Below are 27,441 nucleotides of genomic sequence, written 5' to 3'. Positions count from 1 at the left end.
AATAGGAAGGTTCCATGGATGTAAAAGGTAGAAATGGACAAGTTTGAAAATGAGAGACAGCTCACAAAAAGGCAAAGCAACAAGTGAAGACCAACGCTGCTGCATCTTCCTTTTCCTCCCCTACGCAACGTCCATACCAAGACCTCCATTACCCATCCGTCCTCTCCAGAGACACTTTTCCACACCATCTATCATTTCATGAAAACGTGTAGCCTGTGGACAACTTTCTGAAGTCTTTGTTTTAAGAGAAACTTCGTGTGCTGCTTTTTCCCTGTAGCATCTCAAAGGTTAGACAGCTTTAGTCAGAGCGTGAGAGGAGAAAAGAGCAGAGGAGAGAGGTAAACAACTTTATCAGTGGAAATCCGATTGTAGAGCTGGTGTGAGTGGTTGTTTCTTATCTAGCTGCCTCCCAGCAGTGAGATCCTTTAAACAAGTGAAGGGAGACTCAGGCTTTCGATTAGAGCCTCACCAGGACTTCAATTTCATAAAACTCTGCAGTTTTTGTCAGATATCTCGGAGCCAAAGTGAGAGGAATGTAAAAAAAAGTGAGTGGTTGACGAACGGGGGGGAAAGAAAAAACGGATGGATAGGGAGCAGAGAAGAGGTGAATGGGGCAGAGATGGAGATTCCTTTATCATACTTCAGATCCCAGAGTGAGAACTCAACACCATCATTTAATCCTCTGTCTCCACAGGCCCCAAGTCACACTTCATGCACTTATAAGAGAGTGAAACCAACTCAGAAATCTGAGGTAGACTTTGACGACTGCTTGTTTCCTATGATTCTGTTCTCCTGCAGGAAAGGAAGCCATTGTGGCTGCTCAGTGAGATTATGCCAGATTCTCACAGTCATTCTACAGCGTCTCTTCGCAAGTTGTTTGCTTTTTGAAATCGCCATCCCTCAGGCGGCTTAGCGTTCTTTATTTAGCCCATTTTGGTAGCCATTTATGCAAACAAAAAGACAAATCTTCCACTTTGATCGCCGAGCCATGTCTTTGCTCTACAGGGATGTAGATTAAGCCGCGCTGTGTGAGGGGGGTTGGGTACAGTCTTACTTATATTCTATTATAGGATTTATTAATATTTTGAATTTGATTTTATATATATATATATATATATATATATATATATGTATATTCAATTTTCTTTTTCATTTTAGTATAGATTTTGTTTTCTGATTTTGTCTTTTTTTAGTTATTTAATTATATATCTATACAGCTTTAATTGAGTATTTATTTACATGTCTAGTTTTTTAGTTTGTTTTCCATAAAATATATTTATTTTTATTGATTTCAGCTTTATTTCAATTATCAAATATACTGTAATTCATTTTATTTTAGTTTTAGGTTTAGTCATTTTAGTACTTCAACTTATTTTTATTTTTTTAACTTTAAGGTTCTCATTTATATTTTACTTTTGTTTATTTAAAAAAGTTTCAGTTTTAAGTTTAGTAATTTTAGAACTTGAATTTCAACTTTTAGTTAGCTGCTAAGGCAACATTTCTAGTTTTTACGTTTTTCATCTAATATATGTATTTTGTTTTAATTTTTATTTAAATGATCAATAAATACTTTTATAGTTTTAGGTTAACAATAACAACAATGGTTGGGTATGTGTTTGTTTGGGTACATGGGCAAACCCCCCCATCAGACGGTCAGACGGGTCAACCCCAAACCTAATTTGCGGCGCAGCTGTAGGTACCTTTCATCTCTCCCAAACTCGGGCGGTTCTGCTTTCACTTATTCTTTTAATGTTTGAAAACATTGGCATTCATGTGCCCATGTGTGCGTCTGCTTGTTGTAGACTAGCCCAGCGGGTCTGCCAGGGTCCCATCCAGCTCTGTGTGCCACTTCTTCACAGAGTCACTTGAGTGGAAAATCTAGACGTGGAGGGGAGCATTTCACCTGAATGGGACATGGGATTGTTGGCGGTGGAGCTCCGCGATTTCCCTGCGGGGATTCCGGGGGCCGGATGAATGGATGGAAATTTTTCAGGATTTGCCACTAAGCTCGGCCAGACCAGCATACGCTGACTTGTTCCAGCGCGGCACTTCTCCATTCAAAGAAAAGAGCATAGCCTCAACAGGGGTTAACGACAAATACAAGCACAAGCACATTCAGCCTTGAGGAAATGAGCTTTCTTAAGAGCACACAAGCCCTCCTTTGGATTCTGAGAGCTTTAGGTCAATATCTGTGTCTCTAATTGCTTTCGTTAAAATGGAATGATGTATTGGCACAAATCCTGTACTTTACATGTTTTTTCATCATTTTTATTCTTGTAGGGCGCTATGCATGAGTGACGGAAAGAGCCACTTTGTTTGTTCTCATCCCGTTGGAGCATCATAAATCTAGCCAGACATATGATACGCTAATGAATAATGAAGAGCAAATCTCTTTCTCGCTCTCTTTTTCAGTCTCTCTCTCTCTTCTGTTGTTGTCTATGGAGACGCTAAGGCCTGAAATGCACATTTTAACAAAGAACACCAATTATGCTCCTCATTTGCATGACTTAACATGCATTTGCATGTGCTTGTGCAGAATGCTTTGTGTATGGCCTGTGTTTAACATGGCAGAACCTGGAGCCGTTAACAAGCTTTATCCTGAGACCGAGCCTAATGGACGACAGCCCTGCTGGAAGTTTAAAAAAATCTTTGCTCACAAATGTAGTGAGAGGTGGACGGACAGATGGAGTGACAGACAGAGACATTAGCTTGAAGACTTGCATAGTCTACACAACTAATGAGAGGTACAATATTAGTTATCTACTGTTATTAGAGGTTTTTTTTTTAATCATCGGTATCAGTTGATAATTTAGATTATATTCAACAAATTAAAAAAAAGTTTTCTATCATTTTACATTTAGATTATACATTTGTTGTCATTTAATGCTCATATAAAAGTCATCTTAAAAAAAAATTATACTATTAAATTGTAGCCTATAGCAAATCTCAGTGGTGTACTGGTGTACTGGTAATACTGGTGTATCCCCATTTAGAAATGTGTCAGTAGCTGAGTGATAATGTCTTATATTATCCACGGGATGTTCAGGGAGTTCCTCGTTGTCCATTTAGTCCAAACCAGAGAAAATCCAGTACTCATCCTGTTGAAAATCTCCCCTTTCTTCTTCAGGCTTCATGACATCGACGTGATGAAACCACACACATGGTGCACAGAATATCTGATTGTAGTTTTTTAAGAAATTTCCTGGCATAAATCATAAATATGATATGAGCCCTCGCATCAATTTTTCAAGGCTTTATTTTTTAATGCTGAACAAAAGTTCTCAGATATTCATAATTTAAGTGACAGTTTCCATGTTTTAGATTGGTCTATTTCCACAGAGCTTATGAAATGTGGATCCGAGACGTTTGCTTGATGATGAAAACCACATTGAAAATAATCTTTATTCAGGGACCCGTTATTGTAAATGTGAGGACTGGTGAATTATTGAGAGTGTGTCCTGAGGGTGCAATGTGAAAAATGGGAAGTACTATACACTAACTCCTTGAGTCTCTCTGTCTCCATTTCTCATATGTCTTTCTTTGAGGTGGTTTATAGGGCTCAAAAACAGCTGTATTATTACATGCGGTTTGGAATATTAAGCTCAACGAGAATGTATCTGTTTTTTCTTTTAACTGTTCCTCCGCTCGCTTTATCTTTGCCATTCATTGTTTAAGTGCTCCACATGGACTGAGTCTTCTCTTCCATCACACCTGTCTTACATTACAAAAGAAATGAAGCTCCCTGAAGAACAGATTGATTTATTTGTCTGAATAAGCTGCAGGTACTGACTGCTGTAACCACAGGAGGATTTAAGAGCATCCGATGAGACTATTTCACAAGCACATGGAGCTTACTGCATGACAATTCTTATTGCTAGTGTGGAGCTTTTTGATGATATACACTGTAAATATATATCCCAGAGGAACTGTTTATTGCTCAGTTGTGGCTCTTTCAGAGCTCAGGAGTTCTGTTCCGTTTGGCTCTGTTTTTCTTGTAAAACTATGTTTCCTCAAATTAGTGAAGGCAAATTTATTTATATAGTACTTTTCACATTATACAGTACATAGTTTCAGAGCAGCTTTACTAAAATTTATGATGTTAGTGTTAATAATTTCTTAATGTCTTTATACCCTATAGTCTATTTAGCAGATTAGAGTTGGGAGATAATGTAGTTTAAATTTTGCAATGATTCAAGGAATCAAGCAGTTCAGATATGCTATAGTGTATATCGCCATACATACTGTATATATATACTGTTGATATACAGCATATATCGTTTTACGTAAGCATACTACATGCATGCAAATAAAGTTGAATGTAGAGAATTAATTAAAGCAGGTGAGAAGTTTGTTCATGTATGTTTCATTTTAGTTTCAACTTGGTCCAATAGAGGGAAAAAAATGGACAATTATTGACATACAGCAGAATTCTAGAGCTATAGAATTCAAATAGTTTTATGGATTCATATAGATCATTTGAAAGAATTTAATGAGAAATATTTGTGTCAAAATTGAGATCTGAGACTTATGACTGCAGACTTCTGGTGTCTGGACAAATCTGAGCACAGTTTGAGAAATTATGGATCTTTTCTCAAAATCTAGATGAGAATCGTAAGATTGCAAGAATCTCTTTGTTTCTTTTGAAGACATATCCTGAAAGTGAAAGTGAAAGTCTCTATTTTTTTTATCACGTCACTGTCTAGGAGAAGCAATTGAGATGTTGAAGAGATCTTATTGGTGAGATTTATTTTGTCAGAGGAAGCATATAGAAAGAATCTGACTTGCTTTGAGAACATATGGAAAGAGTTGTGTCTTGCTAAACCCCAGCAGCGACAGGGCAGTCAGCCTTTGCACGGAACAGATTCACTCATTTAATATGACTTTTCCCAAATGATCACCACTGAACACAGTTTGGTCTATTCTAATGAAGGAGTAGGAATAGCAAATGGAGACTTGCAGGTCGTAGTTTGTAAAGTCACTTCTAGATGTATTGAGAGGGAGAGACAGAGCAGATTCTCAACGGTGGAAGGGTGCCTGCAGTTCTCCTAACATCAATTTGAAAATGTTTCCCATGGTCCCCTCTCCAGTAAAGCCTGTGAGACTCCATCAAGGTAATTGAGTTTCTGCAGAGGCGAAATGAAACTGAAGTTTCAGCAGCAGCATCAAAGGGAAAGGCGCTGCTTGTGGTTTGTCTACTCCTCACAGCCCAAGCGATCAATTTAATTCCTTGTAGTAAAGGGGAGAGTGGAAAGATGGATCCAGGATCAGGTATCTCATAGATCTGGCAGAGTTCTGCAGAGCACCTCCATGTCATGTGGGAAAAAATACCTTGATGTGCGAGATGATGGATGTATGTGAGCAACCTTAAACTAAAAGTACCTCTCGTCAGAGGACACAGGCCTTTGATCACATATTGATGGTGTGTTGTGGTAAACAGACGCCCTTGCTGTATTGCTTTAACCCAGTGGTTTTCAAAGTGTGGGGTGCACCCCCTAAAGCAGTGCCACTGTTATTTTAGTTAGTTTAGTATGTTGTAAATATATCATGGCATATATTTGCCATGATTTATTTGGCATACCAGCCATTGACGAGTCATCTGTTTATGAGAAAATTTGCTCAAAATGTTGCTTTTTATGAAACTTACCTACATTCAAGTGTTGATAAAAAAGAATGCTTGAAGATAGAATAAAACAGATTTTTTTTTGTTTTTTTTTTAAAGTAGAGGTTCTTTATTTTGTTTTCAAGATTCAAGATTTTTATTTGTCACATACACAATTATACAGAGTATAACCAGCAGTGAAATGTTTGATTGCATGTTCAGATATTCATGCAACAAAATATTCTGGGGGCCGTGAAAATTGATAAAAAATGATCAGAAATGCTGGCAGTGGCTGGCAGCTTTTTTCAAAATCACTAGCAGGGAAAGTGTTAAATATTTTTGTGTACTTCGTCAACATAAAGTAATTGAACAACAGAAAATAATTGAACAATGTAAGCCTACTGACATAAAGTATAACAAATCAGTGAAAAAAATATGCTTTTTAAATAAAAATATTGTCCTTTTTAATAAAAATATATAAAAATGTACACTACCATTCAAAACTTTTTTTCAGTACCTTTTACTCAACAAGGATGTAATAAATTTATCAAAAGTGACAGTTTTACTGTTCAACTTTTACATTGTTACAAAAAAAGAATATTCTATTAATCAGAGAATCCTGAAAAAAGTATAATGGTTTCTACAAAAATATTAGCAGCACCACTGTTTTCAACATAATAATAAGAAATGTTTCTTGAGCATCCAATCAGCATGTTAGAATGATTTCTGAAGAATCATGTGACTACTAATGGCGGCTGCAGTTCAGCATGCAGTCATCACATTATATTAAAAAAATATATAAAAATTGAAAACAGATCATTTATATTGTAAAAAAAAATTCACAATATTACTGTTATTGTATTTTTTATTACATAAATGTATCATTATATTTGTGAATATATTATCTTATATATTTGTGAAATCAAAATGATTCATATAAATGTTTTTTTATTATTCACAATTTTTGATGTGGTGGGTACAAATGTTCATTTTTAAAAGTAGGGCATCACCAAAAACAATTAAGAAACACTACTTTAACCTACAGTGAAAAGCCAGATGAAATGGCATGTGTCACATAAAGACATGTCAGACAAGGTTGGACAGTACAGACTTGACTGAGTTGATAAGTTAACGCAACAAACAAAGTTGACTTGCTTCTCCACCTCCTCTCAGGGCCTCTTCGCCCTCTACTCTTTTTGGTTTCACACTGCCCAGACATGGCATGGAGCATGTGTGAGGGGACATAGAGAGGAGTTCTCTCGCCCTTTAATGACTCTAGGTCTGAGTTGGAGCAGATCAGAGGTAATGAGACATCCTTTGATATAACGGCTCCACTCCATCCAGGAGAGTGAGAGAGAGCGTGTGCCGCACTGGCAGGCTTCCTTTGAGAGGTGTGTGCTGGTGCTGATCACGGTCATTATCTCACCTTAGGACTCAGCAGCCATAACCCTTGCACACACATGCAGAGCCTCTAATTGAGTTTCTGTGTTGTGCTGACTAGGCTTTGATTCGCCCACGAGTGGTCAGAGAGAGGTGCTTGCCTTCCATGTTTCTAAGTCTTTTACTATCTCTCTCTGTCTCTGTGGTCAGACAGCATCTTAATCCCAGCATCCCAGATGACTTCTGACACACTCTAATCATCTAATCATAAGATGCGAAAAGTGATGTTTATAATGCACGTTGATGAAAGTAAAAAAGAAGGTACATTTTGTCAACATTTTGTTGATTTCATGTTGACTTTAAGATGGTTTTAGCTGGATTATCCAAAAGGGCACTTAAAAAATGAGTTAAATGAGAACATTATGTTCATTAGAAAACCTACTGATTCTTTAAAGTACATAGAGACCAGTATGCTTATCTGAATGTAGCACCAAGTTTGTTTAAACTCCAATGAGCTATTCAACCAGTCGATGCAGAGAAAATTCAGAAGATGGTTGTTGGCTGAAATATTTCTTTATTTTTAAGAGTATGGGTCTGAATTCATTCCAGTTTCCAAAGAAAGGAGGAACAGTTGGCGACTGGTTTAGAGCAGCGCATGTGTGTTTTTGTGGTTTAGGTCACCGTTGTGCTGTCCTGTGCGGCAGCTCCCGCTGTATTTCAATGTGGAGTGAGGACGTGTGTCCACAAACAGCCTCGGGGCTTTCAATCAGATCTCAGCCGCTGAAATGAAAAGGAAATTAACAGCACGAGGAAAAAAGGGGCGCGAGTGTGAGAGAGAAAACACATTACTAAGATGGAGGATCTATCTCTTAGTCGTGTTGTTGCATTTATCGGAGTGGTTTCTCTGTGTAACATCTCCGCTACTCTCTCTCTCTCGTTTTTTTGAAAGTCTGTTTCCCTTTTTCCCCCTGGTGCAGTATTGCTTGTATTTTAGATTACAGTGTATGAAATATACAACATGCACAAGCTTTGATATAACATAGAAGAGAATAGAGCGATTGCATTTGTCAGTGAGAGACAAGGACTGTGTGTGTGTGTGTGTGTGTAAGAACATCCCACACAGATGTCGGTTTGAAATTAACAGAACAGAGGAAACATAATTATATGTGTTTAGTTCCTCCCCTCATCTCTCTCTCTGCGTGTTCTCATCAACGGTGAAAAATGGGCTTAATTAACCTGCAGGAAACTTTGTGAATGTGCATGATGCGTGGAAGCGTGTGTGTGAATTATGTTTCTTTTTCAACAACTGTGTCTAAATGAGAGCGGAGGAGAGAAGCAGCATGTTAAAACTGGCTTTGTGGTGGCTTTCTCTCTGTAAAACATGCTTCAGAGAGATGTGGCTGTATTGCTATATGGCTATATGCTTTTAATTGCTATTAATCAAAATATTAATCAAAATAAATAGAATATATGTGTGTGTGTATATATATATATATATATATATATATATATATATATATATATATATATATATATATATATATATATATATATATATATATATACAGTGTGTGTATGTATGTATGTGTGTATATATATATATATATATATATATATATATATATATATATCCTTAATTTAAGTTACTTTAGTGTTATTGATAATGCTAGATGATATATAGCGGAAGTTACACTACTATTCGAAAGTTTGGGGTCAATAATATTTTAAGTAATTCTTTTATTCAGTAAATGTATTCGAAGTAAAGACTTTTGCATAAAAAGAAACTATTTTAAATAATTTTCATTTTAATTTAAATTATTTTGAACTTTTTATTTATTTATTTTTTTTTTATTTTTTTTTTTAGTGACATTCAGCCAAGTATGGTGACCCATACTTGGAATTCGTGCTCTGCATTTCACCCATCCAACGTGCACACACACAGCAGTGAACACACACACACACACACCGTGAACACACACCCAGAGCAGTGGGCAGCCATTTTATGCTGCAGCGCCCGGGGAGCAGTTGGGGGTTCGATGCCTTGCTCAAGGGCACCTCAGTCGTGGTATTGAGGGTGGAGAGAGCGCTGGACATTCACTCCCCACACCTACAATCCCTGCCGGCCGGAGACTCGAACCCGCAACCTTTGGATTACAAGTCCAGCTCTCTAACCATTAGGCCACAACTTCCCCTTAGAAAGATGGAACTTTCTATTCATCAAAGAATCCTGAAAAAATACTGTGACATTGAGGACTGGAAAAATGACAGCTGAAAATTCAGCTTTGCCATCACAGGAATAAATTCATTTTAAAGTATATTCAAAAAAAAAAAAAAAAGTAGTTTAACATTGCAATAACATTTCACAATATTTTTCTTTATGATCCAATAAATGCAGCCTTGGTGGGCAAAAGAGACTTCAGAAACATTTTAAAAATCGTATTGCCCCCAAAATGTTGAACAGTAGTATAAAACAAAAACATTTATGGTTTGCTAACAACAATAATTTATTAAAACAATGGCATCAATTATATTTTAATTAAGTAAACATTGATTTAAGAACAGTGTCAGGGTGAAATTGTTTTACTGTGTGTGTGTGTGTGTGTGTGTGTGTGTGTGTGTGTGCAATATGGTATGACTAAAAGTGGGCCACAATGCGAGATCATTAATTAGGATGCACTGTGCTTTCGTGCTCTGGCTGGGTCAAAACAGCCCCCACAGTCTACAAACACACACACTTCAATAATGAGGCCCTGTCTGTGTCACACACTGCCCTCTGTCACTGCCTACAGATTAGTATGCACTTACACACCTACACTAACGGCCATGCTTTCTCTCCCTTTGTGTGTGTGTTTGGGTGTTTGGTTCATCAATCTAGAGTCCTTTCACCCTGCTCAGTGTGAGACATCGTTTTCACTCCTGGCTCGTTCAGAACATTTCTAATGCATTTTTCTCATTCGTTCAGTGCATTTAGGCATATATGAAGATGGCGAACATGCTTGGATCCACACCAAATCAATTGCTTTGAGATCACCTGAAAGAGGTTGGTCTTTGCCTGATTAAAAACAAACTCTGGAGAAGCTCGGTTTGCTGATGTTTCATGTAGATATAACTATAACTAAAACCCAAAATAGTGTTAAAAATCAGTTTCTTTTCGCACATCTTTCACTCTTTGAGATGTCTCACCCGGTGGAATTTCAGTGTGCAGTTCACGAGTGAGGGTGACAGAGAGAGAAAAAGACAAAGGCCCTGATTTGAAAACTTAATTACATCCCTGGAAAAGCATGTCATCAGAACAACAATGAGATATACATCATTGAGTGTTTAATTGAGCATGAAAAGAGCTCTCTTTTTAGATCGCAACGCAATAACTGCTTCTGCCAGCCCAGCAAGGACAAGGCAATTACGCGAGCTCACCGGCGTGCTGTTTGCATGTCACAAAGACTTAACCCTGCAAAGCGGAGACTTGACTCAGGGGGACATCTGCACTGTCTCAGTCACTATGACAACTTGGCCTACACTGTCATTCACCAAGACACCTGCAAGTCTTTCCCTATGCTGTGTGTGTGTGTGTGTGATTCCCGATCATCTGTTCAGGTGGTCCTGTAGGGAGATATCTGGCTGCAAGAGGGACTTCAGGGACACTGTATCAGAAAGGACTCGGAGTGAGGAGAGACACGGTTCCTGGCTTCTTAGAGTCTTTGGTTTGGTGCTGATGTAGCCCAATGGCACAATTTTCAAGATGGTTGAATATTTTTTTTTAATGTACACAAGGACTGGGCAATAATTCCTCCCTTCTAGCAACATGTCACTCACATGAGATCACAATGATTCATGAATGATTCAAGTCTGGCCATGCATTTTTTCTTTGTTCAAGAAGTTGTTTTAGTCGGATAAATGTAACAAAAGAGAAGAAAAGATGATTGAAATTTACACTAAATGTAGACTTTAACTGCTGTGATCGGATCATTGAACAGTGAGTTGAATTCAAGACCTGGATCAATCCAATTCAGTGCCGTGCACAGGGGGTGCTCAAGCCCCTGCCCCTTTGAGGTCCGACGCTAAAGTGCCCTTGTGGTCCGGTGTATGTGCCCCCGGTCCGCAATCTCTGCTGAGAGGGAACCCCCCCACCTCCGGTCTGCGATTGTGCCCTCGTAACGCCATTTCACCCCTGCCCCTGCGAAGGTCTGTGCATGCCACTGATCCAATTCAAGATCGAATCATTCAAATCATTTGAACAGGTTTTGGAGTAAAAACAACAGTTCATTCATGAATCATTTAATTCAGACATCACTGCTATTTTTCCTTAATTCAAATTAATATTCAATAAATTACTTTAATTTCAGCCTAAAGATCATTTGAATATCATGGGTGTTTTTTTTTTGTTTTTTTTTTACTTGACACCCGCATTGATTTTCTAATTCTTAATGATTTTATTTATATTTGTTCTGAAGAAGAAAGTCATGCTTTTTGCTCTTGCTTCTTTCAGATTCTTCCAAACCAAATTATCTATGCTTTACTGTCCAAAGATTTGAGACTAAAAGCGCATATATAGTGTTTGTGTGTGTGTGTGTGTGTGTATATATATATATATATATATATATATATATATATATATATATATATATATATATATATATATATATATATATATATATATATAACATAACTTTAATCTGTTAAATCATGAAACAGCAAACTCTAAGCAATACAAATTCCTGTTATTTGTGTTTTGCGTTTATGGTGAATCAGCATTGATTCATCGCTTCATATCCGCTCAAAGGCATCACATCGTATTCTTCCCATCCTCCAGTTCCTTTGAGTTGCTCTTTAGATGCAGACAAACATGGTAACAAAAGAAAAGCTGCACATGTTTGATGCGGCTGACGACCATTTAAGTCTCTTTGAATGGAATCTAATTTTCCCCAGTCGGCATCGGCTTCTGTTACATCCTCTCGCCAAATTACCGTACACCAAATTAGGCCAAAAACACAACACAGCACGCACCGTTTCCGTCCCTCTTTCTTTATCCGCTCTTCGTCGTCTTGTTGTTTTTTTAACGTAACAATCCGTGACATCTTCTGTATTGATATTCAAATTAGTACAGAGCTTTGGGTGGACTTAGATGAAATTCACCAGCTATTTATACACAAAGCATATTATATCCTACGCTTTGCTTCACCGCCATCCGGGCTTAGTTTGGATTAGCAAGGCGTAAACAAACGCACGAAGGCCTTTGAGCTTTCTCCTCAGATTTTTTCTCACGTTATCTGAACTAGCAAACTGCGATGCCGAAAAGATCAAGCAATTGTTTCATTGTGTTTTATGCACAGGGTGAGAAAGAAATCCCAGTTGGGGTTCCATATTGTTCTTTTGAAACAAAGAGCAAGATGCCCAGTCATAAAACAGATAGAAAAATCTCACTCTTTCATTACCAGACAGGCTTGTTATTTCTATCATAGCTAAAAAGCATTTTAACCCGTTCCTTCTTCCCTTATTCTCTCAATCCGAGGGGTGTTTATCTTTCTTCAGGATGTGGTTATGCTGTCACAGCTGTTTTGGAGGAGTTGAGTAGAGATCCATTTGTTGGAAGCCTCGCCAGGGTTCCTTGAACGTCCCTTGAATTGCCCTCTCCCCGCTAGAGGTTTGTTGATTGAGCCTGTGGCCCATTAGCCTCTCAGGTGTGGGTGTTGGCCGTTGGTGTTTGAGCCACATCTGTTGGACCTTTAGGCCACCCCATGGTGGGCTGCACACAGAGCTGTGTGTGAGGTAGGAAGGGTCGCTTCTAAGGTCTGTGATTCCACATGGAGAACGCAGATCTTTAGAGACACATGAAAATGTGGAGCCCCTAAACTACACAAACAGTGTCGGGCAGAGTCAAAGTGTCTGTCTGCCCTCTCACGCCACAGGAAGTCACCTAACTTTGCCTTGTCTACAACCATAATTTGGCCAAAAACACTCAATACCATCCCCCATTTTGAGAAAAAGTGATTCATAATTCATTTATTATTTTACACACACACACACACACAAAAATATATATATAGGAAAGGGAAGTGGTGTGGGGCCAAGTATGGTGACCCATACTCGGAATTTGTGCTCTGCATTTAACCCATCCAAGTGTACACACAGTAGTGAACATACACCCGGAGCAGTGGGCAGCCAATGCTGCAGCACCCGGGGAGCAGTTGGGGGTTCAGTGCCTTGCTCAAGGGTCTCACCTCAGTCGTGGTATTGAGGGTGGAGAGAGTGTTGGTTATTCACTCTCCCACTTACAATCCCTGCCGGACCTGAGACTCGAACCCACGACCTTCAGATTACAAATCCATTAGGCCACGTTTTTTGCTGTGTTGCTAAAGCCGATGTCCCTTCATTTGGATACATTTATGCATCTATTTAGCATACATCTTGCTAGGTTCAGTCATGTAGACCACTGATAATTTATCTGTATTATCATCAAAAGTCAGTGAATCACAGCAGCAAGTGGACAGCCACAGAATTTGATTACACCAACAGCAACTTTGACGGGATTTACATGTATTTGTATAGAGAATGTCACTTTTTGTTGACTTTCACATGTGCAGTGTTCTGTGGGGGTTGGTTGGTTTGTGTTTTCACTCTGCTTGTATTGATGTGGTTTTATCTATTTGACTGGCTGCTCAACGTGAGCTCCAGTCCATCCGTTGGCATGACACATCCTGACTCCGCAGACGATCACAACACAAAGACGTGGAAACATAGAGGCGAGACACCCAAACCACCGACCCTTGTATCTCTTTGCTCTCGTTGTGTCTTTCGTCTTTTCCTTGCATCTCCCTCGATCAGTCTCTTTTGACATACTCCAAAGCATGGCTATGAGACACAGGAAGTGAGGGTAACGGTAGTATGTTCCCTCTTGACGAGGTGCTTTGAAGTGAAGTTTCTTCTTATTCTCACTCTTGTCTCGCTTTTGTGTGAAATGTCAAAAACAACACGATGTAAGTCTGGAAACAAACAAACAACAGAGAAAAGAGAACACAAAAACACCCCAAAAAAGATATTTCTGTTCTGTTAAGTCCCTTTTTTTATCGTCTGATCTTCCGAGGCCATCTGAGGGAGCGGATCGTGTCTCTGACAGCAAACTTCCTCAGGACCTACAGGGGAAGACAGAGATGACGTGTTCTACAGAAATGTCATTTCTCTCTTGTAGCTGAGCGTGACAGTCTGAACCCGAGAGGAGTCACTGAACTCAGGGTGGCTAAAGGCTTTCCCTATCCCTCCTGCTCTTTTGGCTGGTATTGAGATTAGAAGATGTGCTTTCAGAGGCAATAGATGCAACACTGCGGCTTGGTAGATGTGTTTGGGATTTTTTGCTGAGATTACAGAGATTATGAAGAGCATTATGATCATTCTCCAAAAAGAAGACAATGAATGTGATAAAACAAGAAGAGTATCATGAGAGAGAAGATAACAGCAGGCCTTGAATTTCTCTCATTGGGGCCTATTGTATTATTATTATGCATTTTTAATTTTTTATCTTTGCTGTTTGTTGCTAAGGTGTTCTGAGGGGGTTTAAGTTTGTTGCTATGTCATTGGTTTCCAGCCCAAGTTCTTAATTAGTCTCAGTTCCCTTTGAAACCACAATAGTTTCCTTCCATATTCAAGTAATTTCTCATTTAAGATAATTACTAATTAATGACAATATTTAATTAATTAATTTTAGCTTACAGAAGAAAAAAGTGAAAAAAACATTAATTAGTCTTATATTTTTTCTCATAAATAACTGCATGAACTTCTTCAAGTAGACTTACATCATTTCATGTATTGTAATGCATAAAGTGCATTTTAAAAATCTGCATCTTTCTTTAGTTTTATATTTTTTCCTGATAAACACCTGAATTTTGTAGGCAGACTTACATTGTTATTTTCTGTATTGTAATGTAATGCATAACAAAAAACATTTTGTGAATCTTCTTTTGATTTTTTTTTTTTATCCAATAAGTAACTGAATGAACTTTATGTAAACAGACTTACGGTGTTATTTATGTATTGTTATGCATAAAATGCATGACAACAAACATTCATTTTGTACATCTTCTTGTAATTTGATATTTTTTCCTCATAACTAACTGAATGAACTTTATATAAGTAGACTTGCATTGTTATTTTATTTATTTTAAAGCATAAAATGCACAACGAAAATGCAGACTTCTACAATATCTCAAAATAGACAAGTGAAATAAGTGTTTTTGGTAAGTGATGAGTTTCTTTATTAACTCAAAACATCTATCTGTTGTCTATCTCTCTCTCTCTCTGTAGGTGATGAATGGTACCTGTGTCGGCTGACTCTGGCCCTCCCCAACCTGTCAGATCTTCAGTGGGCCATGTTCCCCTACCCCTACCTGGCAGCCGTGGGCCCTGACACTGGTGCTGGCTCTGTGGTCTACAAGCTCGTGGCCCGAAGTGGCGATGGCTCAGTGGGAACAGCTCACTTCATTTTAGTTGATGGTGGGTTTGACGGACAGACTCTTTGACCATCGGAAAACTGTCAATACAATCATTCTGACAGAACGCTGGCCCACTTTAGATGGAAAGGGAATTAAACTGATTTCTCACATACTTACATACATTACATGATCAGTAATTTTAACCCCTTGAAACGGAAAGGGTTTAGCTCAGGTTTGAGAGAAATTCAAAGACTGCCAGGATATTTGTTTCGTACCATAAATGCGCTTTTATTTTGAAACAATGGCAATGACGTGTCTTTCTAATGAGCCGGTTGGTTAACACTGTAAGAGAAATACCATAAAGCACTAAGTCACTAATGTAATCCATGCCATTTCCATAGTTATTCACTCGTGGTTAAGTGATTTAATTTAGTGCACAGAGAGCAACAAAGGTTAAATGAATCTGAGGCATGCTTAGAATTCAGTCTAATTAGTCTAAATGTGATTTAAACATACAACTCTTATCTGCACGTATATGTGAGTGTATGTGTGCGTTAGGAAAGGTGTGCCGCACTGGTTTTATTGTACCTCCAGGACATCTTCAGAAACATCATAACCTCTCATAATGGCTAGTCATTCATCATCTGAAATGTTGTGACATTACAAAATGACTTCTCTGGTCCATAAGGATTTAGACTCTGCTATAAATATTCTGTCTCTGGTGATATTACACTCTGATGTTTATAAACTCTGTCTTTCGGTGCCGTTGCCTATAGCGCTCTTCCTCCAAGTTTCTTAGTTGAATGTCGTTCATTGTCAGTTTTATTAGATTTGCGCTGACAGAATAAATTACTAGTCCTTGTAGGACAAAAGGGTTAATGTTTCAGGTAAGCATAGATTTTAGACCTTGATTCTGTAGAAATAAGACCGAAATTAAAAAACTGACAGTTCTGGTCCTATATGCTAATTGGTCAGTTTGGCATTTTAGCCATGTTATGTTGCACAGTGGCACTTAATGAATTTGCTTAATATTTTAATGAAAAATTGTCCTTAATAAAATCAAGGCCATGTTATAATATGAATATTTTCACAGCTAAAGGGCTGCAGGGTCTCTACTGTATGTTGTGCCTTACAACATCCTTTAGACATGACTAATCTACCATCTTTGTAGTGCAGACAGATATAGTTGGTAAGTTAGATACAATGCACAAATCATAATTCATTAAGCATTAAAAATATTTTATTGCATCACATTGATCAAAAGTGACATTAAAGGCATAATATAATTTTACAAAAGATTTCTGTTTCAAACTAATTTCTATTTATCAAAGAATCCTGAAAAAAAGAAACATATCACAGTTTCCACAAAAATATTAAATTAGTCAGCACAACTGTTTTCAACATTAATAAAAAGAAGAAATGTTTTTAAACACCAAATCAGCATATTAGAATGATTTCTGAAGAATCTTGTGCAGCTGAAGACTGAAAATTCAGTTTTGACATCACAAGAATAAATCATATTTAAAAATATATACAAATTTAAAGCAGCTTTTTTCAATTGTAATAATATTTCACAATATTACTGTTTTTACAGTATTTTACATCAATTAAGTGTAGTCTCTGAGTATAAGGGACAGAAACATAAAAAAGTCTCGATACCAAAGTTTTGAATGTATATTTATGCAAATATGACATTGATATCATCGTTGTCAGATCATCAATTTTTTTCTATTTGTTCAGTAGCATGTAAATGTGTACCTGAATTTTCAGTTTTGTTCTTAAGAGTTGCCCGTCCCTAAATAAAACACCAAACAGTAATTGGAGGTTGCCCAACGTTTTCCTGTCTAAATGGGCAATTCTCAGTCAGAATAAGCTGCAAAGTATACATAATAGGACTAGATCATTCATTTCACACCATTAACAGCAACTTTTTAATTATTTGAAGAGAGCTTGTAAGGAAAGAATCAAGCGTGATTCTGGATCAGAACCTCTGCTTGTAGCAGATGAGCATTCGAGCAGCTGCAGAAAGGGCAAGGCGGAGCGGGTACAGCTGGGAGATCTGCTCCACCTCAGCAGCTGTGTTCTTCATCCACCTCCTCTTCCTCTGCTCCCAAATAACGACATGCTCAAGGGGACAGCAGTTAAAATGAGCTCTTGTCTTGCTATTGTCCTGAAGGAGGAACGGAGGGGAGCATATTGCTCCTCACACACACGCAGATGCACTGAACCACAGCTGGCAGAAGGGGCCCTCACCCCTAATGTGTGTAAAAAGACTCCAAGGCTTTTGTGACTTTGTCTTTGTAATGCTCTTGCACTTTGAGCTGAACTTTACAAGAGTTGCTCTTTTAATATGTGATTATAAACAAGTGCCACATCACAGTTTTTAAGCAATGTTTCAAATTGGTTACATGCCACAAGTCATCATTTTTAAAGTTAGGCGGGTTGTTTCTACTATACAATACTATAATATGTATCTTAATATACTGAATGAAATATTCACTTTTTAAAAAAATATATAATATATTAGTTGTTCTGTTTACCATAATCAGTCTTATTTTAGTATTATTTTATTTACTATTAATGTATATATTCATATCTTGAATTAGGTTTTACTTTTATATTTTCAGTTGCATTTTAATTTAAGTTTTAATTGTTACATTTAGTACTACAACTTAATTTATTTCAGTTACTGCAACATTTATGAGTATAAGTTTACACTTTTTATCTAATATTTTTATTTATTTAATTTATTGCTTCTTCATTTTCTAATGCCAAAAATGTGGAAAATAATACATCATAAAATTATTACAGATTACAAAATAAAATTACAGAAAATGTATACTATTAAAAGTATTTTATTTTATTTTATTTTCTTACTTTAGCTTAATTTCAAATACTGAAAAGTATTTTTAGTAATCTTGGTTTTGGCTTTAGTTTTAGTTAACAGTAACATCACTGATCACAATATCATTTATACATTTTACTTAAAGTAATAAATCATAAAAATATAGATTACAAAATAAAATAATAGAAACCTATCGACCATAATTAAAAAATAAATATAAAAATATCAGCCTTAAATTTAATTTAATTTCATTTTATTTGCTACATTAAATGGGTGTGTATTTTGTGACAGGTGGAGAAGATTCATTTGAAGTGGACCGAGCAACAGGAGAAGTAAAGACCACAGGGCAACCTCTGACCCCCAGCAAGGAGTACACACTGACCGTCCAGGCCGTGGACTCGCAGGGCAGGAGGGGACCGCACACCTCTGTGTTCATACTGGCCGGCTTCCGGCCCCCTCAGTTCACCAACACCACCTACACGATCTACATCCCAGAGAGCACCGGGGTGGGCCAAGCGTGAGTACAGGAAGTGTTAGTGGGCGTGTTTGTGTGCGTCAACATGTAAAAAAGATTCAGAATTTGTTACTCATTAGAGGGTAAGAAAAGGATTGTGTGTGAACATGGCCAACTCCAAAGCTTTATGTGTCATCTGTTGCATGAAACAATTCGCCCCGGAGGGATAGCGGAGGTTGAGAGAGGGGGGACAGAGTGAATAGAGGGGGTTGTGGCAGAGACGGGGAACACAGATGCATCATTTTGTCCCCAGGCTCTGAATTTGAAAGCGTGTTCAAATTCAAATATTTCTTTAAAGAAACTTCTGGATAAACATGAAGAGCAGTGTCTGAACTTCCCCCTTCGGGCACTGGCACAGAACTGAGCATAATAATCTGTGTGAAGGAGGAGAGGACAGCTAATCATGGAAAGAGAGACATATTAAAAAGAGAGGAATAGAGACACATATTAAAGTTAAAGAGTGTGGAAGGGGGAGATGACAGGGGACGCGAGCCACAAAGAACAACTGAGATATCTCAGACATGCATTATGTCCCATTTGTAACTGTAGAGGCATTAGCCCTTTTCTAAAATCTTTTAAGTTGCATTGCTGTCTGCAAAAGCAAATGCATTCTAAAGCTTTGTTTACATTGATAGCATTTATATGGCAGGAGGTTGCCAGGTCACTGTAATTTGGCCACTAATGGGCACTTTTTTTGGTGTCTTACTGGCAAAACTGGCCATTGTTTTTGAAACTATTTACTATTTTGTACGTTTTCTTGCTGCTAAAAATTAATGTTCTGCAGGGTCAAGTGCAAATGGGGTTCAGGGAGTATTTTAACTGGAATAAAAACTCATAAATGGCTAATTTGAAACTCCTTACATCAGTGCAACAACTGCAATACTTCTCATGTGAAGCAGACTTAAGCAGGCATGTATTAAAATACTTTTTTTTTTAAAGAAATTAATACTTTTATTCAGCAAGGATGCTTTAAACTGATCAAAAGTGAGGGTAAAGATGTTTATAATGTTACAAAAGATTTCTGTTTCAGTAGTACTGTTCTTTTGATGTGTCTGTTCATCAAAGAATCCTAAAAAAAAAAGGAATCATGGTTTCCACAAACGTATTAACCAGCACGACTGTTTTTTAAATTGATAATAATAGTAAATGTTTTTTGAGCACCAAATCAGCATATTAGAATGATTTCTGAAGGAGCACGATGAGACAAAATGAAGCCAGGCTGCTGAAAATTCAATTTTGCCATCACAGGAATAAATTACGTTTTAAAATATTTTATAAAATAATTTTTTATTATAATAATATTTTAAACTATAATATTATTTTAGAATATTAAATAACTATTTTTGAGATTATTTTCAAAAACATTAAAAAATCTTAGTAACCCCAGCATTTTAAATGCTATTGTACATAGGTACACACAAATATCATGTGAAATAGTCCATATTTCATTATATATGTAAACCCTTTTTTAAATATTATTAAATACTATCTCTGTAGGTAGCTCACAAAGTTTTGTAACAGAGCTGTAGTTTCCATCCTCCAATAGGATACATAGTGTATAAATGAAATGCTGGCCTGTGCACTGATTCCTTTATGTGTTTGTAGGGTGGCGGTGGTCCAGGCTATCTGTTTCCAGAGGAAAACTCTGTCTTATATGCTGCTGGTGAACCCAAGCAACCTGTTCAGCATAAACCAGGAGAGTGGCGCGCTCAGCCTGACACGAACTGTGGACTTTGAGAGTGGACAACATCTCCATCACCTACAAGTCAGAGCTTCTGAACCAGATACTGGACTGAGCAACATGGCAGAGGTAAGCACACGTTTACCTAGCTATCTAAATGGGTTCTTTCTTTGGTCTTCAACTGTTTTTATCTCCAAAAGTCTGGTTTCCCACTTATATATTGTTTTCTCTCACATATTTAATGAGATAAACCGGCTTAGCCCTGACATTATGATGCTGTATGTGTGGCTGTCAGTCATTCTTCACATAATGACACATCTGGTACTTTCTGAGGTGAAAGATGCATATGCTTTGATACACATAATAACACACACACACATATGCATGAAGGCATATGCAAGCACAAACAGAAACAAATACATATCAGCAAAAAAAGCACTAATGAGAGATTGTGTGTGGCGCTGAGGCCATCAAACACGACACAGCTGTGGCTGTTACCACTTATGAGACTTAGCGGTGTATGTGTCTTTATGTGTAAGATGAAGTGAAGCGACAAAGGCAAAGAAATATGACAGATGTTTGATGTATTTTACCCATGGTGTTGCTGTTGCTGTTATTAGAGGCGCAAATGTATCCATTTGTGTGTGCATCTTGCTCGCACTGTTGTTGTTCCGTGTTGATCTTCTTTGTTTGGCAGAAGTTCCTCCACATTAATTGAGTCCTCTTGATGGACTTGGCTGAGACACAATGATGTGTAACTGTGTCTGTGCCAGCACCAATCACTCACACACACACACACACACACACACACACACACACTCGCACATTTTAGATAATTGTCAGAGTCACTGCCCCCTGCCAAATGATTACACCATCTGTGAAGACGACTCCATGAGTAGGACAGGCTAGAACAGAGATGAGATTAGACAAACAATCCAGATGAGACTGGAAAAGAAAAAGAGATGAGATTCAACAAGAGAGGAGATCAGTTGAGACAAATCAAAACAGGAGAGACCAGAAAATATCAAATGAAACAAGATGAAAAGTAAATAAATTATAAGACAATAAGAGACGAAAAAGACATGAAAGAGAGGAGACAAGATAAAACAAGAAAATTAAATGAGATTAGAGAAGAAGAGGCTAGAAAAGGTCAAATGAGACAATAAGAGACCAGAAGAGACAAGATAAAAGGACAGGTCATGAGAAGAGATGAGACTACAGTAGACTAGAAAAGATGAAATGGAACAAAATGAGAGTAGAAGAAAAGAAAAGATAAGAGATGAGGATAGAAGAGACAAAAAGATATTAGATGAAAAGTTAAGAAATGAGTCCAAATGAGATTAGAGGAGACGAGACTAAACAAGGCAAGGTGAGAAGAAACGAGACAAGGCAAAACCAGAAGAGAGGTGACTAAAACATTAAATGAGACAAGAGCGATAAGATGAGAAAATTAAATGAGATGAGATGAGAAGGGGCTAAATGTGTTGATGTAGAATGGTAGAAAGGTAAAATGAGACAAAATGAGACCAGAAGAGACAGGATAAAAGGACAAGTCATGAGAAGAGACAACACTAGAATAGACTAGAAGAGATGAAATGGGACAAAATGAATGTAGAAGAGAAGATAAGAGATGAGACCAGAAGAGACAAAATGATGAAAAATGAAGAAATGAGTCCAAATGAGATTAGAGGAGACAAGAGACTAAACAAGGCAAGATGAGAAGAAAAGAGACTAAAAAATTTAATGAGACTAGATGTGATGAGAAGAAAAGAGATGAAAGATGAAGTAAGATGAAAGTAAAAGAGACTAGAAGACGAGATGAGAGGGGAGGAGACACTAGAAGAAACGAGAAAAGAAAAAGGAGCGAAGAATGAGCATCTGTCCTCTTAGCATGTGAAAAATGATTTCATAAAGATGAAGCTCTACATTAAGACTCTTCATCTCTTTTAGACCCCTGTTGTTGTTATTATTAGCAGTGATTCTCATCTAGCAGCAGACATCAGACTCATTACTGCCATATTCAACTTCCAGCAGCTATGAAACAAACACAGAACGTTCTCCTCCACTGGGCAGATTCTTGAGGGACAACTGAAGAGAAAAAGTAACCCGTAATGCAGAGCTACAAGGGTTTTAAGGCTTTGGCCTGACAGTTTCAGAGCTGTATGGTCAGCTACAGTGCCGTGTGGTTACGTGTAAGGAACTTTTGCCTCTTGGCAGTGCTGTTCCTCTGAGATAAGCAATTCTGCAGGACTCACCCTCACCATGACTAACGCTCCCACTGAGAACACGTACCCTGCTTTCCCTCTGCCTCTGTTCGGTCAAAGTCAAATCCTGTGCCAGTATTTTGTCTGAATGCTCACAAAGCGCTGCACAGAGAGAAGCCTGAATGTAGATACAGCCCTTCCATAAGCTATCATCTAAGCTTCAGCTGAGATCTGCTACATTAAAGCCTACACACTGAGTTTGACTGGGGTTTCTGTGTGTGTTTGTGGGGTGGTTGAGCGATTTGCATTTAGTGGCTTCTGTCGCAGCTGTTCTGTTCTGCTTCGGCCTCTTTTTAAAAAAAAATGTTATTCCTCTCTCTTATGCCTTCGTTTTTAACCGAAAGCCTCCAGAAAGCCAAATGATTCAGGACACTACATGTGCCCATGCTCATACAGGGTTTTAGTCCCTGTTTTACAGATTACCTTCTGTGCAAATATTGAGGTCAGCCATCTTTCCAAGAAGCTGGTTGACCAAATAACTTTTTCATATTTGTATTTTTTTCTTAAATTGTCCGTAATTTACTGAATTTTAAGAATAAACTAGATAAAAACGGAAATAAAAATTTCAACCCAATCAGTCAGGTGATGAGTAATAATTGTTTGTAGCTCACTTACTCTCACAATGTTGTAAATATTGGCATGTTTGTAATCAATATGCAACTAAAATTTGCCTTGAAGGTCAGGATAAAGAATATGTGAATACGAGGTTGTGTGATAAATAAGCATTAAACATCATTCTGATGAGCTGGTTTGCAAATGTTCTTTTTTAATCTCTCAGTATTGTTCTGATTGGCATTTTGAATGCAGCATCACAAGAAGTTCTGTGGCAAGAGCTATTTTAGCGTTCGCATTAAAGAAATGTCTGTGAAATTCCACTGGAAATAGCGTAGTAATGCATGAAGCACCGTTTACCCAGAAGTCACTGTCAAACTGTAGGCCTGTGCAGCAGTTTCATGTGAAAAATGTAAATTCGTCCACAAAATTTTGCAGAACAGTGGTAAATGGGTCCACAACTCATCTCTCTCATCTATATTCACTGGTCACTGTAAAACTCCCATTTTACTCTCCTTGTCTCCTAAAGTATATTAAGGATATTTAACACAATCAAACAGATAGTCAAACCAAAATTTATTCAGACACCTTCAAAATTTCTCACATTATCACAGTTTATTCACTATAGTTTAGAAAATGGTAATAAGATATTACAAGAACGCAGAGTTAAACTGCATCAGAACAAATTCATCTTGATACTGTCAGATAACTTTGATAGAAAGGTATGTAATGAATTAGGTCGAATGGCTGTCAGCTGTCTGATAAATTTAAGTACACAATTAGATAATACCAATTTAGGTCAACCAAGTAATTCTAAAATTAGTTCAGTCTGTGGTATAAAAAGGTCACATTAGCAATTAAAGAAAATAAAAAAAAAACACTTAAACAAAACACGGTCAGGTCAAAGTGTCTGAATAATTTTTGGTCCCAAATTTGTATCAGTTTTACTGGTAGTCTAAGAATTTTTGGGTATAATATGTCAGAGTTTACTTTATTTTGCTATCCTCACTAACATAAATGAACTAAGAATAGTGTCCTTCACCCACTAGTAAAAAATATCAAAAATGATATCTGGTGTCTGAATAATTTTTGGTTTGACTGTATTTTAAATATATTTAGTATTTTTTATCTGTCAACATTGTGGAAAGCATTTTTAATTACCCATTAATGTTTGGGTATATAGAAATTGAATTGATGGCTAATGCTTCTCACCTGTCAGTGAACTCTACTACTACTATTGTCTAGTGATTTTGATGCTTTAAAGACCTTTAAAGATTCATTATGGAGTGATGAAGCTATTTGAGTATTTGTAAGGAGGTTTATTTTGGAAAAACCATTCAGGTTTCTATACTTGTCCACATAGTAATGTTCCTTTATCTGTGTCTTTCTCTTACTAATGCAGGTGGTGGTTCACATCACAGATGAGAATGATTGCACACCAGAATTTATGCACTCCATTTACAGTCGAGACAACGTCCCTGAGACCACCCCTACTGGTACATCCTTACTGCAGGGTGAGTGTCTGTTTCTCGATTTGTCTCTGTGTCCGTCTCACTTTCTTTCTCTCTGTCTGGGTTTTTTTTCCCCCGACAGTCCCGCTCTTGAGGCAGGTGCTGTTGCCGCTTGCTCTGTGGGGGCGAGTGTCTCCTCAACTCAGTCCTGTAATTATGAAATAATTCATTATGGCAGCCCTTTCTTGGTGGTAAATGGATTGTAATCAAAGCCAGCTCAGTGGCTCCCAGGCAATCGCTCATCCTCCCGACTTGCTCTGTCACACTAGTCAGACCATCAACCCTCCATTTTGTGCCTTTGCTGACGTTGTCGGCTCTATAATCACAGGTCAGAGACTGTGACCCAGCAATAGAGGTGAGATCTCCGCTGAGGCCGGTGGGGGGGGTGGGGGGTGGGGCTACGACCCCCTCCATGTTCTTCAGATTATAATTTCTGATAGAGAAAGACAGCTCTGAAGAAGAGGCATGCCTGACCTCCTCCTCCTCTAAAACACAAGCGTTAATGGGATGGGACCTGTTTATGTCTCTGTGCTGGCCTCATCTGCGATCTTATCACTGTAATTGAAGGTGTTTTAGAGGCTTAAAAAACCCTCAATGAGATGCCGTGTTGCATTTCAGAAAGAGGTTTGAGTGCATTAATTTTAAATAAATATTCATAAGCCCTAATTAGTGGTGCTTGCTAAGGCAGGCATTAATATTAGTATTGCTCATAGCTAGCGTTTGGAATTTAAACAAACTTCTAACCCTCATTAATAAAGGGATTGATCCAAATCTGTCATGATTTACTTACCTTCGTGTCCAACCAAATTCATAAGACTATGGTTAATCTTCAAATCACAAATTAAGATATTTTTAATGAAACCTGAGAGGTTTCTGTCCTTCTGTTAAAAGTTCTGGTTACCAAAATTTTGAAGATCCTATAAAAAAAAAAAAAAAGTAATAAAAAAAAAAATCAATTAAACGCAAGGAGTGAAAATATTCTTAAAATATGACAATGTTTTGATAAATTTATATTCATTTTGAGTTTTGCTAAAGATTTAATTAGTTTTTTTCCCTAAGACAAACTTTAAGTGTTTTATGATGGCCAAGGTACTCTTAACATCTTAGCATCTATTGAATATCAAATATTAATATATATATAGTATTAACTGATGCTGATAACATTACAAAAATCTCTAATATTGAAGAATAACCATTATGGAAACCATATGGTAACCTGTTGTGCGTTTCTAGTATAAATCCCGTAGACTTCCACTGAAGGAGCTATATCTAGAGACCCGAATATCAGAGGGACATGTGGGTGGGCTCTTTTTACCTGGGCAGCCTTGCAACCACATAGCAACATGCTTAAAAACTTTGAAAACCCACAACATTACTACATGTGAAATAACATTTAAAAATACAAAAATATATGCACTAAAGTCTTGGTCAGTAAAACTAGCCATGATCTGTATATGTTTGACTGTATGTGTATGTTAGGGCTGCACGATTCTTGCTAAAATGTGAATCATGATTTTTCTCCATGGGAATTGAGATCACGATTCTCTTACACGATTCTCATTTTTTCAACCAAAATGTATTGCACTCAAGTACAAAAAACAGCAACAACAAAAAACACAGGACATTCAGTATAATAAAGTGCTGGAGTAACAAAAAATTCTCTTTTCTTTATTTTAGACCCCTTAAAGTGAATAATTTTAAGGCTTTAAGTTGTTGAACATAAGAGAACATTAACAATAATAAATAAAAATATTCACATTCACACGGGGCGTCGGCGTCAACGCCTCTCGTTTACTTTGAATGGAGTGACGTCAAGCGTTGCCTCACTGGCATTGCACGTGGCAGAATTTGAAAACTTTTTAACTTTTCAAGCGCCAACGCAGGCGTCAGCCAATCAGATCACCTTATGCAAATACCCTAGCGCAGACGCTAGCCAATCCCGTTCATGCAGCACCAGAAAAGTATGTGATTGGCTGTTATCACTATGACGGCGCGTCAGCACCATGGTCAGCACCAGAGCCGTTGAGAAACAGAGTTGCGACACTCCCATAGGCTTCCATAGGAACTTAGGAATGCGGAAGTAAAGCGTGTCATGGAGCAGCCAATAGTTCCAAACAACCGATAGTTTCAGCATTGAAGCCCATTCATTTCAGTGCTTCTCAAGCATAGTCCCCAGAAATTTGAGGAAATTACAGCGTTTTTTGCCATTATAACGCATTAGTTTACCTCTCGGAAATCTGACCAGTACTTGTATTTTATGAAACGCATTATAGTTAATGTTTATTTTTAGATAATAGGCAGTATATGCTATATTTGCAGTTAGATAACGTGGATATATTATATAATAAAATATTTTGATGAATACAGTTGGTTGCCTTTTTTATTTTGAAGTATTTGCAAAACTTAAATTTACATTTTTTTCATTTACATTTAGTCATTTAGCAGACGCTTTTATCCAAAGCGACTTACAATGTAGAAGCAAACAGGCCAACGAAAGAGCAACAAAATACAAGCCTCAGTTAGTCTAGCACAGTTCACATAGCAATGATTTTTTTTTTTATAAATATAAATAAATAAATAGAATAGGTAAGTGCTAGTATTAATTGGTCAGATGGTGGCGAAAAAGATGTCTTTAGATGTTTTTTTTGAAAATGTCTAAAACCATTTCTAGC

General features: G+C 37.4%; 1 protein-coding gene across 1 annotated transcript in view; it reads left to right on the top strand.

Annotated features, from left to right (window-relative positions):
• The window catches only part of LOC306878570 (neural-cadherin-like), a gene marked incomplete at its 5' end in the record, with an annotated part of 129,391 nt that overhangs the window by 46,642 nt on the left and 55,308 nt on the right, over positions 1–27,441 (top strand). Inside the window, 4 exons of the mRNA XM_079430997.1 lie at positions 15,275–15,463; positions 18,539–18,764; positions 20,367–20,571; positions 24,661–24,772. Of these exons, the coding sequence (XP_079287123.1) occupies positions 15,275–15,463; positions 18,539–18,764; positions 20,367–20,571; positions 24,661–24,772 (732 nt within the window). The remainder of the gene's footprint in view (positions 1–15,274; positions 15,464–18,538; positions 18,765–20,366; positions 20,572–24,660; positions 24,773–27,441) is intronic.

This window comes from Barbus barbus, assembly GCF_936440315.1.
Source record: "Barbus barbus genome assembly, chromosome: 12".
In the NCBI taxonomy this organism is placed as follows: domain Eukaryota; kingdom Metazoa; phylum Chordata; class Actinopteri; order Cypriniformes; family Cyprinidae; genus Barbus; species Barbus barbus.
Note: the sequence above shows the minus strand (reverse complement) of the source record. Positions and strands in the feature narration are given on the sequence as shown.